The 17,277-nt window shown below is 37.3% G+C and overlaps 1 protein-coding gene across 23 annotated transcripts in view; it reads left to right on the top strand.

Moving 5' to 3' along the window:
• PARD3 (par-3 family cell polarity regulator) overlaps window positions 1-17,277 on the top strand; it is a 798,768-nt gene that overhangs the window by 533,438 nt on the left and 248,053 nt on the right. For all 23 annotated transcript variants that reach the window (XM_070429321.1, XM_070429362.1, XM_070429354.1 and 20 more), the window contains one exon: window positions 16,235-16,466. In XM_070429321.1, the coding sequence (XP_070285422.1) occupies window positions 16,235-16,466 (232 nt within the window). The remainder of the gene's footprint in view (window positions 1-16,234; window positions 16,467-17,277) is intronic.

Genomic DNA, 17,277 nt, shown 5'->3' with positions numbered 1-17,277 from the left:
CTGGGCACTTTCAAACACAATATAAAGAGGAGGAATCTGCAGATCTCTCTGTAGCTCCTGCTGGGTAGCCCCAGGCAGTGGTTGGCTTTGCACCTCCCTGGACACCCTAGAGTCAGTGTACCTAGTGGTCAGTGTCAGACCATACCAGATTACAATTCTACACATCCGTAAGTGACACACTCAAGGAACAGACTCTGTGAGCACTAAAGCCCCTCTGAAGCAAGTTGTGCTCCACAGGGGTGTTTTGCACAGCAGTTTTTCCACTGTAGTCACAACTGGTCCTTACAGCCAATTGGCCTGGAGGTCAGTTCCTCCCAGTGACACCAACAGCAATCACATCTCAACTACAACAAGACTGTGCTCACAGCCCACAGAGGGGTATACCTAGATCTCCCAGCTCAGGTGACTAGGGAGGCTGAGCCACTGGGCCCTATAGAACACCTACTAAACAAGGCCATTCTACCAACTCAAGGAGACATAGCAGCTCTACCCAATACATAGAAACAAACACAGGGAAGCAATCAAAATGCAGAGACAAAGAAGCATGTCACAAATGAAAGAAATGGAAGAAAGAAAACTACTGGATATAGAGTTCAAAACCACAGTTATAAGGTTAATCAAGAATCTTCTACAGACCTTCAAAAAAATGGAAAAGGACCATTCAGAAATTAAGAATACACTGACTAAAATAAAGAATAATATACAGAGATTCAACAGTAGAGTAGAGGATTCTGAGAATCAAATGAATGATTTGAAATATAAGGAAGCAAAAAACACCCAACCAGAAGAACAAAAAGAAAAAAGAATCCTAAAATATGAAGATAGTGTAAGGAGCCTTTGAGACAACTTCAAGTGTACCAACATTTGCATTATGGGGATGCCAGAAGAAGAGAGAGAGCAAGATATTGAAAACCTATTTTGAAGAAATAATGGCAGAAAACTTCCTCTACCTGGTGAAAGAAATAGACTTACAAGTCCAGGAAGCACAGAGAGTCCCAAACAAGAGGAACCCAAAGAGGACCACACCAAGACACATCATAATTAAAATGCCCAGGGCTAAAAACAAAGAGAGAATATTAAAAGTAGCAAGAAAAAGCAGTTAGTTATCTACAAGGGAATGTCCATAGACTATCAGCTGATTTCTCAACAGAAACTATGCAGGCCAGAAGGGAGTGGCAAGAAATATTCAAAGTGATTAATAACAAGGACCTACAACCAAGTTTACTCAGCAAAGCTATCATGTAGAATTGAAGGTCAGATAAAGAGCTTTACAGACAAGAAAAAGCTTAAGGAGTTGATTACTACCAAACCAGTATTATATGAAATGTTGAAGGGTATTCTTTAAGAAGAGGAAGAAGAAGAAAAAGAAAAAGATAAAAAATATGAACAATAAAATGGCAACAAATACATACCTATCAACAATTGAATCTAAAAATCAAAATAAATGAATAAGAAATCTAATGAACAGAGCAAACTGGTGAATAAAATAGAATCGGAGACATGGAAATGGAACAGACTAACGATTCTCAGAAGTGGGTTAGGTGGCCAAGAAGAGATTAAACAAAGATCTTATATGCACTACCTATGGACACAGGCAATAGGGTCGTGAAGGCCTGGGGCAGGGCAGGAACTGGGTAGAGGGAGGCAATGGGGGAAAAAGAGGGACATCTATAATAATCTCAACACTACAGATTAAATATATATATATATATATATATATATATATATGAAAAAAATCACACTCTTAGGAGTTTCAAAGCAAAATTATATAATTTTTGCCTGTCGCATATATTGTGTTTCGGAAGATGAATATTGCTGCCATAATGTAACATGCAAAGCAAAACTCAGAAGATTGCTCCACCTCGTCCCCCTCCCAATTCTCTGTCTATATCTGGACAGTTTGTGTTGTTTCTTTTTCACTTCACCCAACCAGTGATTTCAAATTTATGCAGCCTATTCTTGCTTGATGAAGAACATATTTTTTATTTTTGCTGCCTCGCCTTGTCTCCAATATCCTGAGTCACATGAGCTTTCAACCTTCTTGAGTTTTTTCCCATTGTAACCATGGTTCCTTGGCATCCTAACAAATATGACTTTTGCAGCTCTTCTAAGGCCGGAACTGTGTTATCTGTAGATGTTGCCTCTGTCTCTCCTGGGTATATATTTAATAAGAGATGTAGTACTTGGCCCCTCAGTATTTGTTTTTTAAGCATCTACAATTTATGATGCATCTGAACATGTTGTTAAAATGTTATTTAAATTCCCTTGTTTAATGAAGTTTTTTCATTTATATTACTCTTTAAAATGCAACAGGGGATGAAATCTTAATTCTATAGGGACAGCCTCCAGCGCTTCCCACCAAAGTGGACATCTAAGTTTGTCCCTATATAAACTTAATTTCCTTTATAAATTGGAGATAACATATTTATGAATATTATATTAAAGCTTATTCATCCAACTATCATCAATACCAAAAAAAGTAAATAGACTAATTACAATTTCTGAGCCCAAAGTAAATTCTGGACAAGACTGGCAATGTTACTTGTAACATGAGCACTTACAACTACAAAGTACCCTGTTTTCCAAAGTCTGATTTGAACAGACCAGTCTTCTGAATTTTGGATGGCAAATGAAAGGCAACTATCATACATTTCTAATATTTGCAGTTTGAATTGTTGAAATTTAATTAATAGAGTGGTGCAAACACTGACCTGGAGTTCAGATGATTTGCATCCTAGTCTACATTCTTCTAACCAGCTTGGAATTTTGGTCAAGCCATTTAAAATCCGTGAGCTTTAATGTTCTCACTTGTGAAACTGAAGATTTGGACAGCTAAGTCACTGATTTTCAGGTTGTGTATGGTGACATCTGGTCAGGAGGAGCCCCTCAGTGCTTTGGGGACAATCAGGAAGTAAATGAGAGGCTAAGCAGTTGGACTCTACAAAGGCTTCATGCCTCCCTTGCTGCCACCACTTCTCTGTCTTGACAGTTGTGGGTTTTTTAAACCACTTTTAATACATTGTGGTTCTTTATAAATTTGAATTTTAATAAAAGGTAGTTTGCTGCTATTCATAAAAATTTTGAAAAGCTCTGGTTTAGATGGTTTCTGAAGTCCCTTCTAGTTTTCCCATTTCATAATTCTATGTATACTTGTCAGTTACCTCCCTAAGTCCTGCTTGCTATCCTCTCTCACTTCTGTAAGGTCCATGAAGGAGTACATCATTATGTCCATTTTATCCCTGCAGAACCAAGCACAAGGCTTGGGAAATTGTAGGATTCAGTGCATATTTGTTATATCAGAAAGTGAGCCCCTATATAACTAGCACCATTGTATGCCTGAGAGAGAAAGGGAGAGGGAGAGAGGGGCACTTTCAGAATGCAGTATATGGAATGGTCGTGACATTTTGCTGTTTCTGTTTGTGCTCCCACACTGGACCTGCATGTCACTGACCTCAATACCTCAGCAAACTTTTTTTCTTTAAAAAAAAAAAAATATATATATATATATATATACACACACACACACACATATATAGAATATATGTCTATAATCTGTCAAGGTTTGTTTTACTGCTTGTAGTCATTAGGCTGTCACCTTCACATGTAACTAGAAAGAAAAAGGTGTTTCATTGCTCCAATCATGAGAAAGAAGTCAGCTCAGCTAGCTCTTCCTTTTCCGAACCTGGCTTGTAGAGTCTCACAGCACACTTCCTGTTGCTAGGCCCTGCCAGCATCTGTGTTCCCATTTCTGGTTGTGCTCCTGCATCCCTGCCTTGCAACATGACCCTTGCCGTGTGCCCAGTGTCCTGCCATTGTCTGTGCTCTGTAGGACTCTGACAGAGTGTGCTTCCTTATAAGGTGGTATGACAGTTGCAACCACCTGTTGAAATGAAAGTGCGATCACTATTGAAGGTTGCTTTGAAAGGACCACTGTCTGAGCAGAGCATTTTTTTGTCATCCAGGACATCTTGTAAGGATGAAGGTAGCACACCCTGGAAACATTGGGATGGGGAGGGCCAGTTGAAAAGCTGCATAAGGAGGGAGTCCAGGCTGGGTGGTGTAGGCAGACTTTGTTTTCTTCCCTTACTGAGCCCTTTTCATCTTAGGCATGGGTACCATTGATTGTTCTTGTCACTTGGGTTGTGCATCTCCCCGGTGGCTACATTTCATGGCTCTAAACAGGCTTGTCTCTTCTCAGCAGTGTTGAAATTATGGCATTGGCACAACACGGGGGGCCAAAAGACAGGGGCAGGATCCATGTGGTATCTGGTATCTGTCATCTTCTGTAACACTTATGCTCTTCCCATGGCGATGGCAGAAGTCAGTGTTTTAATCTCTCATTTAATCCATCTGGCCTTTCCATGTTGTATGTTCGTCTGGATCAAGATGGAGCTTTGTGCCCTGGGACCCATTATCTCTAAGGTCGTAGCCATGTTTGACAGGTCAAGGCATATACAATCTGTTCCCTCTTTTATGCAAATTACATACCCTGCCTGGCTCTCAGCAAATGGCTTCCGCATCCCCCATAATTAATCAATTTCTGTTGCTCCCGAGAAAATGCTTGCAATAACATTTCTTTGTTTTCTTTTTGAAAAATATGTAGTTCTGCCCTAGCTGGCTTGGCTCAGTGGATAAAGCGTTGGCCTGCGGACTGAAAGGTCCCAGGTTCGATTCCAGTCAAGGGCACATGCCAGGGTTGCAGGCTCAATGCCCAGTAGTGGGCCTCCAGGAGACAGCTGATCAATTACTCTCTCTCATCATTGATGTTTCTATCTCTCTCTCCCTCTCCCTTCCTCTCTGAAATCAATAAAAATATATTTTTAAAAAAGAAAAATATGTAGTTCTATTTTTTCTCAATTAAAAATTGGGAACTGTTTTTGTTGGGGTCAAGGAGGTGAAACACAACAAAACCCAATACTATCCTAGTAATTATACCTATTGATTTTAAGATATATCTAGCTTAGAATTTTAAATGTGAAAACCCGTATACCTTAGAACATAGAGATAAATTGCTTTTGAGTAGCTTACGTACTTTCTTATGGTACTTTCATTAGGAGAAAGAAAAAACATTGTTCTACAATATACATAACTTAGGTTAGCAGTATGAGATTTCAAGAAATTAAATTTACTACATTAGTAAATCAGCTAATATGATAGCTTCCTAGTGAATTATTGTTTGTTTTATTAGCTACAAGATAGCATATTGCATTTGATATCTCAGATTTTCTACTCAGGGTTCTGCTCACTTCTAGCCACCTTTGATTACTACCTATTTGAGCAAAAATAATGTAAGCTAAGTCTAATTTTATGTTGAGCAGAGCCTTCAGATATAGCAAATATGTTGAAGAAATCAGGGACTAGGTATCAAAGTCAGAGAACTTTGTAAAATATTTTCTATTTGGTTATTATTTTAATAAGTATTGATGGATATTGATCTATAAAAGGTTTTTTTCTGAAATGTTAGGAATAAGAGAACCTATTTTATCTTTTGATGTCAATTTGTATACTTAAAAATCATCTGCAGTTTAAGAAAAGCAGCCTTGATTAGTTTTGGGAAGTTTTTGAATGCAGTATGTATGTTCCATTCCTTTTGCAGGTGAAAAGTAACTGAAGCTATAACGTACAGGGAAAAATCACATCTGAAGTGTATGAATTACAGACTCCTCACCTTCACCATTTTCTTGATAAGAAAAACATATTTAAATAGTTGACCAAGGTCTTACTTAGGAATTAAGTCATAGAATGCTTACCTTCTGATTCTCAGTCCTATGATTTTTCTACAATATTAAACTTCCAAATGGGAAAGACAATTACATTAAAACCACTTTAAATTAGTTAAATGTGCTTAAGTGCCTCTAAGATCTGATATTTAGCCTCTAAATTCCTGAGGGGTCAGGGGTGATTCAACCCAGTGGATAAACCAACATTGAGAAGCAGTGTAATTAAGGAACATTGTAATGCACAGTTACCATGGCACCAAAGGGTTCAGCCTCTGGAATTAGAGTGGAGAGGGAAGTAAGGGGAGAATGTTTCCTAGAAGAGGTGTTGGCTGAGATGAGTGCTATTACTTGAGTGGTCTTCAATAGGGTGCACAGGGAGCATCTCTGGACTGCTGCAGGTCTATTAGGTTAATGTGTATAGTGCAGGTGAAGACATAGTGAGGAATGGGATTTCACATGTAGGTGGAGAACAGATCACTGATGGCATAGTTTAAATTACTTGTTTTACTCTAAGGAAGATAAAGAGCATTTGAAGAATATCAAGTAAAAGAATATGATTGTTGGGGCCATGAGATCAAGGATGGATTATCAAGGATGGGATGTAAGTAGCAGTGTTGGTGGCAAGATCAGTTATATGATAGTGATACAATAACCCAGGTGAGTAATGATGCTTCGCAATGCTGGAGGAAAGGGAGAAACTGCATTTACACCCTTAGCATCTCTCATACGAAAATGGACGATGATGATGTGATTTTTCTCATTAGCACTTCCAGGCTCAGAAACTTAGAATAATTATCTCATTGCGTAGTCACTCCATTACCAAGCTTTCTGAAATTTCCCCCCTAATTTCACTCCTTCTGTCCAATCTAGTCCAATTCCTCATTATATAATACTGAGGTTATGGTTAGGATCTCCTAACTGGCTCTACTGTCTTTCAATTTGCTGAGTGAGCTCTATAATCACATTTTTTCAATTTTGTTTTGTTTTCTTAATCCTCACCCAAGGATATTCATTGATTTTTTTTTAGGGAGAGTGAAGGAGAGAGGGAAAGACAGAGAGAAACATCGATGTGAGAGAAATACATGGTTGCCTCCTGCATGGTCCCTGGGCCTGGGCCTGGGCCAGGGAGGAGCCTGCAACCAAGGTATGTGCCCTTGACTGGAATTGAACCTGGGGCCCTTTGGTCTGCAGGCTGAAGCTCCATCCACTGAGCCAAACTGGCTAGGGCTATAATCACATTCTTATTCTCAGTCCCCCAAGCTTCCATGCACATTCTTGCCCAAACCATGCACTTTCAGTGAGGTGTATCTTCTTACTGCCCTCAAACTTTCCTCTTTTCATGTGTACATTAGACCTTCTTTCTTCTTCAAGGAGCCTTTTTCTAAATAACCTAGTTTTTCCTTGACTTTTTTAAAAATTGATTTTTAGAGAGAGAGGAAGAGAGAGGGAGAGCAAGAAATAAACATGGATGTGAGAGTGTAACATTGATAGGCTGCCTCCTGCACAACCCCCACCAGGGACCCTGCTGCAACCTAGGCATGTGTCCTGGCTCAGGAGACTATGCCCAACCAGCTGAGCAACACTGGCCAGGGTTCCCTTGACTTTCTAGAGCCCTAAGTGATTATATAGAATCTAGTGTCTGAAACAGTAGTATAGTAAACCCTCGATTTTGTGGATCTCGATTTAACAAACCAGATTTAAGGAACAAAATTTCTGGTCCATATGTCTAATGTGAAAATTAACACCCTGTTAATTTTAAAATGCTTTTAAACAAGATTTTCTTATAATTAAATTAACAGGTTATTTTTTTGTTATTAATTACTGTTATTTTTAACATATTTTAGCAAATAGGCCATGTGTTGGGATAAAACACTAGTAATTTTTCCGACATAAATATTCCATATCTACAACTACAGTCTACATACTTAAATGTTCGGCAAATGATTAGCACGTGATCACAACACATCCCACGTGGTAGTTGGTTCTGTTGTCGATGTGATTTTCTGTAGCAGTTTTAAGGCATGCAGGCCCATGTTCTGACATGCGCTAAGCCACGCCCCAGTTGTGTGCATTTGTTTACTCATGGTGACTGGTGAATGCACGCATTGTTCAGTATAAATTAAAAATTACAGTAATACATATAGAAAACTTTTCTGTAAAATTAAACTTTTCATACATACTTAATTTTAATTATACAAACGTGTCTACATAAGTAAAAATAGGTATACTAATTTGTCAATTATTTAACATATGCATTCAGAAAGCCTACTTTGTTATACAATGGACTTTCAGCTTTAATAGACTCTCCCTCCCAGAATTAGTCTCTTATATTGAGGTTTTACTATGTACACTTTTCTTAATCAGGAAATTTTTGTGGGTGCCCTATATGGATTGGGTGGCATGGGATTTAAGAGCATTGGACTAGGGGGAACAGCCATTTTGAATTCTCAATAAATATCAAAATAGGGTATTGCTAACCATTTACTATTTATCACATTTGTAAATTTTTGTTATTTATTTTGTTTTGTTTTTCCACTTAACAAAGTCATAGCAGTGACCTGGAATGTCTTTCCTTGACACTATTACTAATATTTGTATAATGTTAAAACATAAATTTGACACCAAGCTCACTCCTTTGATAAAATAAAATTTCAGTTTCAATAGCAGGGTTATTATGAATGCTACCATTTTGATTATGTAACCACTCAGTTCTGTCTGTTGAAAGGAAAGCCTTCAGCTTCCATGTACATTGTCCCCATGGACTGGAAACCATATCCATTGTGGACCATCATTGAGTATAAAAATTGGCTGGATACCAAAAGCAATTTTGCAATGATTCAGAAAATTGAGGGTGTTACCCTCATTGTACTTGTTCTGCAGCCCTCTCTTGGGAAAGGTGAAATAATGGAGGTGTTATTCTACCAATATCTTCCTGAGCATTTTACCTGGTTCATTTGGAGAAAGCATTATAGAGAAGTTTAGACTGTAGAGTAGAAGTGAAGAATCGTTTATGGTAATAACTGTAACATTCTTTGAGAGAGTGATCTTACTGTTTTTATCTTCCCACATAGTCCCAACCCAACATAAACTGAGATATATAAATGTACTTTTAGAATAGAATGTCTTAGTAATTATTTTTTTGAACTTTCCTCCAGTTGATGAAACCTCTTCTATATTTATCAATGGATAAATATCACCCAGTTCTTTCATATCTTTTTTTTTCTTTCATGCTCATACTCTTGGTTCTTCAGTTATTATTTCTACCCCACATTTAAGCATAAAAGCTTCTTAATTCTTCATATTTCATACCAGGTTTGTGTGTATGGGTTCTTTTTTTAATAGTGTTCTAAAAAAGCTGAGTTTTTCCATTGTCAGTAGTTCATCATTCTAATGTTAAAAGTCAGAGTCCAGAAAAGCAGACCCTGTTATCGGACACCATCTGTATCACTAGCTGTTCATTTTCTACATGTTTCCTCCTTTTCCAAAGTCAAAATATTCAACTAAAATAAAAAACAAAAATAATATATCTCCAAAGTTTTCAAATTCTACACAGGACTTTGCATTGCCCAGAAGTCTAGTCCTCACTTATTTTTGTTACATTGTGTTTTATTTAACATTTATCAATAGAAGTTAGTAGTAATCAGTGGATTTGCTAAGTATAGTGAAATTTTCCATTACTAATGTCTTATTTTAACTTAATTATTTTAAGTTTTGTTTTATGAAGATAGATTCTGAAGACTGTGTCATCCTGTTTATAATTATTATGTTGAATCCTTTGTCTTCCAAAGTAAATTATAAATTACTCAAAAATACTTGTTTCTATCATTAAGTATTTCCAGTATTGGGGGTAATTCTATCTAATAAAGAGGGAATATGCAAATTGACCATCACAAAGATGGCAGTGCCCACAGCGGAGGTGGCGTTTCCATAACACAAGATAGCTGCACCCACAGCGGAGGCCGAGTTCCCTTAACGAGCAATCAGCAGGGACCTGAGGCTGCGTGGCGCTGGGCCAGGGCAGGGGACCTGAGGCTGCGCCCCCGCCCAGTGGGGCTTGACAGGGGACCTCAGGCTGCGCCCCCCCACCCGGCAGGGCTTGACGGGGAACCTCAAGGTGCGCCCCTTGTCCTGGTGCTGGGCCGGGGGACCTCAGGCTGCTCCCCCCACCCTGGACCAAGGGACCTCAGGCCGGGCCCTCCCATCCCAGCGCCAGGGGACCTGAGGCTGTGCCCCCCACCCAGCGGGGCTTGATGGGGGTCCTGAGACTGTGCCCCCCGCCCAGTGCTGGGCCAGGGGACCTGAGGCTGCGCCCCTCTGCCTGGCAGGGCTTGACAAGGGTGGGGCTGTCTGGGTCTGGGTCTCACGCAATTTTGAGGCGCCACGGGTGGATGGGGACTTGACTCTGGGTCCCGCAGCACGACCCAGACTCTGACAGGAGGAAAATTTTTGTATACATTTTGATAATTTTCTTTCATCTCTGACACTTCTATTATAGAGAAAGGGCAAATAGCAATATTAAAATGTTTCCTCTAATTAATCCCCTTCTAATGTGCATGGATTTCATGCACTGTTCTTTATAAATCGGAAGTAATAAAGAATAGTTTTCACATGGTTGGCTTTTTGTTCTCTCTTTCATTCACTCAACAAATATTTAAGGATGCTTCTTTGGGCTGTGCCTGCAGAGGGGAATACTTGTTTACTAATGAATAAGAAGTAATGCTATCATTTTTATTTTGTATTCTTCTGTTTACACCTATTGAACAATTCATTGAACTCTAGTAAAAAATCTGAACAAATTATTTAATTATAGTAAAATTGTCAGAGCTGCCTATAGTGACATGCACTGTTAAATCTTACACTTGTGATAAATAGCATTGTAGATATTTCAAAGTTGCTGTAAAGTCTGATTTATATAATGTACTTATTAGGGTGCTTTTAGTTGCATTCAATAGAAAATCCAATTCAGAACACTTTGCACCATTAGAAAATACAGTCTTACATAACTGAATTCTAGAGTTAGTTGGGCAGTTTCAGGGATTATTGATTCCGCAGCCTTAGCTTTGTTATCAAAGACCAACATCTTTCTGCCCCTTTGGTTGTACTGTTCACAATCCAGAGGGTAATAGCAGAGGCGTTTTACTTTCTTATTCATATCCAACAGAAGGGAGTGAGCCATCTTCCCAAGCATGGAATATGTCCGTTCAGATTAATACGGTCATTCTGGGTAATAATAACACTGGGCTAATAAATCAATAAGTTAGGCTCATGTAAACTTTATAATGGATTTACCCTTTGGAGCTAGATTGCATTCCTGAACACAGTCAGAGTCCCATTAGGAAGAAGAAAGGGAAATTGGGTTTTGAATAAGCAACCAGCAGAGATCAACAATAGCATTGCTTCTTAATGGTGAGGGTGTAGGGAAGATCATTGACCATGTGGCTCATAGTCAGCTTTTGACAATATATTGTTTGTGATGACTAGATAGAAATATTTATTTATGGTATAAGGTACAGAACCTTGAGTTTCAATTGAAATCTGAAGTCATTTTTTCCATAATCATTAACATATGAGTGCCCAGTTTTTTCTAAACTTCTTGGTGACTCAGTCCTAACAGGATACCTTGCAGAATTGAGTAGCTTAATTTGTAACACAGACTAGAATTTTAATTGAGCTTTATTTGCATTTGTTGAAAACATGGTAATTAAATGTCTTAATTGTACAATGAGTGTGCTGCATTAAAGATAAATAAGCAGCTTCACATTATAACTTCTTTAAAAAGAGAAACTTGAGAGTATCTGTTATAGGTAATCACATGGGAAAATAGCTGATAGTTCAGTGCATAGAGTTAGTTAGAATAGGCATAAATGTTCATCAAAAATAGAAATTTCTATTTGTTTGGAAGGAGATCATATTTCTTTGTGTAGGCTCTCTGCAAAGGGAAAGGTAATAATCTGTAAAAAGAAAAATTAAAGAGAAAAATTGTAAAATTTATATACCACTTAAATAGTAAATTATCTAAATGTAGGTTTATGGTTAGTTCTTGCACTGTAATTTTCTGTGTGAACACATAAATCAAGCCATTTGTTGCTAATATAGTCTCAGTAGTTTTCTTACTTGAAAAATTATTTATATGGTTTCTTATTTTATTAATGTTGAGTTGTATCTTATTATAAAGCTAGTATTAAATGTACAGAAATAATTTTAAAACTTTAAAATAACCTGACTAGTATATCAGGGACCTTGAGTATGATTATATATATTTACATATATATATAAATTAAGCATGTGTAGCCAGTTCAAGTTTTTAAAAGAGTAATCTTATAGGGTAAAGTGAGATATTCCTATTTTTCCCTATCAAATAATTTTAGACTTTGAAACATATGTAATGCAATACTTTAAAAGAACATCTTATGTTTGTACATATGAAGCTACATATTGCTAAATACTTTTAATTAGTTAGCATCAAATGGATTAGTGAAATAAGTGCACCCCCAGAAGAATTTCTGTGATAATGTATTATCAAACTTACAATGTTCAAATTAAGTATAAACAATTCTCAAATGTCCAAGTATCATCTTAAATAGTTCACTGGCTTGGGGCAGGAAACTGAGCTAGGATATTTTATTTTATCAAATGTGTTTATAAAACCCAAAGTTAATCAATGATTTAATACTAATTTTCTCTGTTTCACCCAATTTATAAAATAATTGGTATTACATACACCAGAAAATTACTGTGATTATGAAAAGAATTGGCAACAAATGTAACTTCAGTGCACAGTTAGTTGTGATGGCTCTGCCTTTATTCTATTACCAAGCCAAGAGCAGACATATGCCCCTGTACTTCTGCCAACTATCAGGCTGAGAACTAGCATTCATGAGTTATGGTGATGGCTGTTATGGAAGACAAAGTCATTTACATTTACTGGGCGCATTTTTTTATAGTTTCAAACATTGATGAAGGTTGTGTAATCCATTAGACAATACATACAGCACTAGCAATAATATCATAAAAATATACCAGAAACTGATGAGAGCCGAAGCAAGTACAGTTGACCCTTAAACATTGTAAGTTTCAACTACCCAGGTCCACTAACACGTGGGTGTTTTTCAGTAAATAAGTACAGTACTGTAAGTGTATTTTCTCTTATGATTTTCTTAATAACATTTTCTTTTCTTTAGCTTACTTTATTGTAACACAGTATGTAATATATGCTATACAAAAGCTGTAAATTGACTGCTTATGGTATCAGTAAGGCTTCAGTCAATAGTAGTCTATTAGCAGTTAAGTTTTGGGGGAGTGAAAGTTACATGTGGATTTTTGACTATGTGGAAGTTGGTGCCTCTAAACCCTGTGTTGTTCAAGAATCAAGTGTATAATGGGCCTTCCCGGTGTTACTGTAGTTGGGGTCTGGCCAGTTTTTTCAGTTTATTAGAGAAGAGTGGGCATTGTTCTGACGCGAGAGGAATGGCAATACCCAGAGACTGCATAAATGCTTGTGTGGTTGGGATAAAGTCATGAGTCAGGTACCAGTAATCTTTGATTTAAACAATCTTTTATGATCAGTTGCTGTCTGCCTGACATTCCTCATTTTAGAAGCTTAGAGAGTGGGAGACAGACATATGTGAAGTGCAACAATAAAAGTTTGTTACAAAGAGATATGGAAGTATAGGTAAAAGGAGTTTTGCATGTTGTGAAGTTTAGAAAACCCACTACCATCCATCTGTTTAAGTATACCAACCGACCTAGGTTTGTAGCTCCCAAGAACTTTTGAGAATTGTTTTATAGTGATTTGGTCAATTATCTCAAAGTTGAGGCCACACCTATTTCGCAAAAGGTTGAGGGAGTGATTGGCAATCAGAGCATAGCCATATCAAGGGTATTGACAAGGTGCTGCAGCCCTACTACAGCTATATTTACATTCTTCTGGGGGGCTGTCATTGAAACTGCTTCACATAATTAGCAAGCTCTTGAGCAGTGATGGCGAACCTTTTGAGCTCGGTGTGTCAGTATTTTGAAAAACTTAACTCTGGTGCTGTGTCACATATAGAAATTTTTTTATATTTGCAACCATAGTAAAACAAAGATGTATATATTTGATATTTATTTTATATATTTAAATGCCATTTAACAAAGAAAAATCAACCAAAAAAATGAGTTCACGTGTCACCTCTGACACGCGTGTCAAGGTTCGCCATCACTGCTCTTGAGACACTAGGCCAGAATATTCTTTCCCTCCTCTATGTAGACCACAAAAAATTACAGCCTTAGCTCAGCATTTATTTGCAAGGCTATGGATTTTTACTAGCATTGGCCATCTGAAAATTGTAACTGGCTTCCTCCAATAAATCTGCACAATTTCTATTTATGCATTAGTTGAAAAAGAGTAAAAGAAAAAATTTTTTTTAAAAACCTGCCATGTTCATTGGAAGAAGAGAGTGACTCACATTTAGATAACTCAGTACAGAAAAAGGTCAATCTTTCTGAAGTCATTTTTACAGTTGCTAACCCATCCTAGAGCCACTGCACAATTGACCTTGCTTCTTGAGTGATTTCATCAATGTGAGCCACAAATCACAGTATTCAGTTACCATAGGATTGACAACAGGTTTCTGAAATATATTTCTGACTGCTGTAATTATCTTCTAGGAAGACTGTGTAATGACTGGTTGATAGATTGCTGAAATACATGCTGAATGAAGCATGGAATCTAGCAATCACAAACAGAGTTGACTAAAAATTCATGAAGGTCTTGCTAAAGTACAACTGTACAAGGATATCATAATAGAAAGATGCCCAGGCGGGGAGTGTGCTGGACCCAGATCTTTCTGTTTCCTCAGCATTTAGAGGAAGAAGTTGGTCTAAATGACCTCCAGAGTACCGCCTGGATTTAGACTCGGTGATGTTCTTACTCTTTGGCTAGACCTAGGGTATGACCAGCTAGAATGGGAAATATGTTGGCTCATGTTTTAACCCAGGGGTCCTCAAACCTTTTAAACAGGGGGCCAGCTCACTGTCCCTCACACTGTTGGAGGGCCGGACTATAGTTTAAAAAAAAACTATGAACAAATTCCTATGCACACTGCACATATCTTATTTTGAAGTAAAAAAACAAAACGGGAACAAATACAATATTTGTATTTGCATGTGGCCCGCGGGCCGTAGTTTGAGGACCCCTGTTTTAACCAAACATGTCAACAAAAAGAATTATTTTAGTATTATGGTAAATAGCTGGCATTAATAAAAGTATCAATTGGCTGTACTCATGTCATCATTTGATAGTCTCTTTTCAGATGCGTGAGGGTTTAGTAGCATAACACTAAGATATTGAGTTTGTTTTAATATGTCTTATTATACTCTTGTTATTGTGTATTGCTAACAAGTGCCCCTCACTGAATTTCACTTGAAGATACATTTACTTTATTTAGAGATCTGTTCTTTGTGAAAGACGAGGAAGAGGCCTAACTGTTCTATTTGGCTCTACATTAGAAGAAGCTTAAAAATATTGATTCATACTTTGTTTGTTGCTGGAGAAAAAAAGATGACCTCTGAATTCAAGGGGTAACACAAAGCCCCAAACCATAGGCAATTAATCTCAGAAAAGATCTAATGAGAATGGCTGAATATGTATATCTATTGCTTCCCAACTTAAATTCTGAAAGATTTTTTTGGTAGGTGGAAACCCACTCTAAGTTACTTGTCATTCTTTCAAATGCAAACAGTTTGGGGTATTGGACCATATTCTTATGAAATGTTGGTTCAAAGGATGGAATCTTGTTATAAGTACAGCTTTTATCTACAAAGTTCAGAGGAGTATGAGGTTATCGAATCACACCTTTTCATGACTCCATCCATTGTGTAGACTCACATGCAAAATTATTTAGGATTAGAAGATGTAGTACCATTTGCTTGTGATGTTGCCTTATTTAATAAAAACATAAATAAAAGCTGCGGAGGCTGTGAAGATCCAGCCTGTTTGTAGAAATGACAAATAGACATGTTTGGGAGCCTGACAATTTCTTGTGCTACCATTGGTGTGCTAACTAGAGAGTGGTATAATCCATTAATGAGGGGCCAGAGTGGATCCACTTCATCCTTACCCAGGAGGAGTGTAAGCACTTGGGGAAGGACTGCTTATTTTCATTTTGCAAATATGTAAAAAGGACCATTACGGATCTGTGCTGAGGACCAGCCAATTCCCACAGCAATACATGTTCTGTGTCAAGTAAGATGTTACTCCAGGGAAATCAGCACCTGACTGAAAAGCAGCTTTTCTCAGTCTATTGGCACATCATTTTCCCATAGGGATACACATGTGCATAGAAGTCATCCACATCACATATTCAGTTTTAATTCCATGCAAAAGTAAACAGCACTGCAGCCCATGTTAATAGCAGGACTGTACAGTACAACATGTGGGAAAATAAAATCCTCACACATATTTTAGCTTCCTTATTTTTGTTCCTTTGGTTCACTGTATTCCTTATCTTTTTTTGTTTTTGTTTCCTTCCAAGTGGAAGAAGACACAGAAGAAAGCTCAAGATCAGGGAGAGAGTCTGTGTCCACAGCCAGTGACCAGCCTTCATATTCTCTGGAAAGACAAATGAATGGAAACCAAGAGAAAGGAGATAAGATTAATAGGAGAAAGGATAAAACTGGAAAAGAGAAGAAAAAAGATAGAGAAAAGGAAAAGGATAAAATGAAAGCCAAGAAGGGAATGCTGAAAGGTCTAGGAGACATGTTCAGGTAAGTCTTTACCAACCCAAATTGGATCATTCCTCAACATATGTATGAGGTTAATAAGAAATACTAAAACACAAATTTGAAAACATTGTTTGAGGTTAACCAAAATTCTTTTCAGTCTTAGCTACTTCATTGCTGTATTCTTAATGATTTCATTTTCGTTATTTTAAACCATTTTATCAACCTTAGAGATGATATCTTGCCAACTATGGAAATGACTATAGAGAGGAAGGAGGGACAAGTCTATATCTTAGCTATGCATAAGAGTAACAGCCCCATTGAGACAAAAGACTGTTAAGGTAGTGTTTGTTCTTTTGTGAGTATGAACAATGGTTCATTATTTAAATTTAACATAGAGCTCAAGTTAGAGGTAGCATTTAAACGTTCATTAATAACAAGTCTAATAAAAAATCTTACAAATAGAGCTTTAATTAAACCGTGTTGATTAATTTAATTTATGTTATTTCAATAGTAAAAGTTTAATTAAATGTAGTCTCTGGCTGTTTTCTGACAGAAGTTTTTGTGTCCCTAAATTATATTATAGGATTACTTAGCATATCATGCTTTACAAATCATTGCCACACGATAAAAGTGACAAGTTTTTCTTAAGTGGCACTGCAACTCTTCCATAATTGTTCATCTAATGTGAACAATAATATTCAGGTCTTTAATGTGCAATATAAAGATTAGTTGATTGTTCCATAAATTAAACCCCTAAACATATGATGATGTTTTAAATTTGAAAACATACAGCATAATCATTCAACTCTTCAAAAAGTAGTTATCCTACATTATGAATCCCTTCCTTTTGACC

This window comes from Myotis yumanensis, unplaced genomic scaffold, assembly GCF_028538775.1.
Source record: "Myotis yumanensis isolate MYYU_CA2020_CCGP unplaced genomic scaffold, mMyoYum1.0.hap1 SCAF_1, whole genome shotgun sequence".
Taxonomy (NCBI): domain Eukaryota; kingdom Metazoa; phylum Chordata; class Mammalia; order Chiroptera; family Vespertilionidae; genus Myotis; species Myotis yumanensis.
The sequence above is the reverse complement of the archived record's forward strand: the minus strand, read 5'-3'. Positions and strand labels throughout refer to the sequence as shown.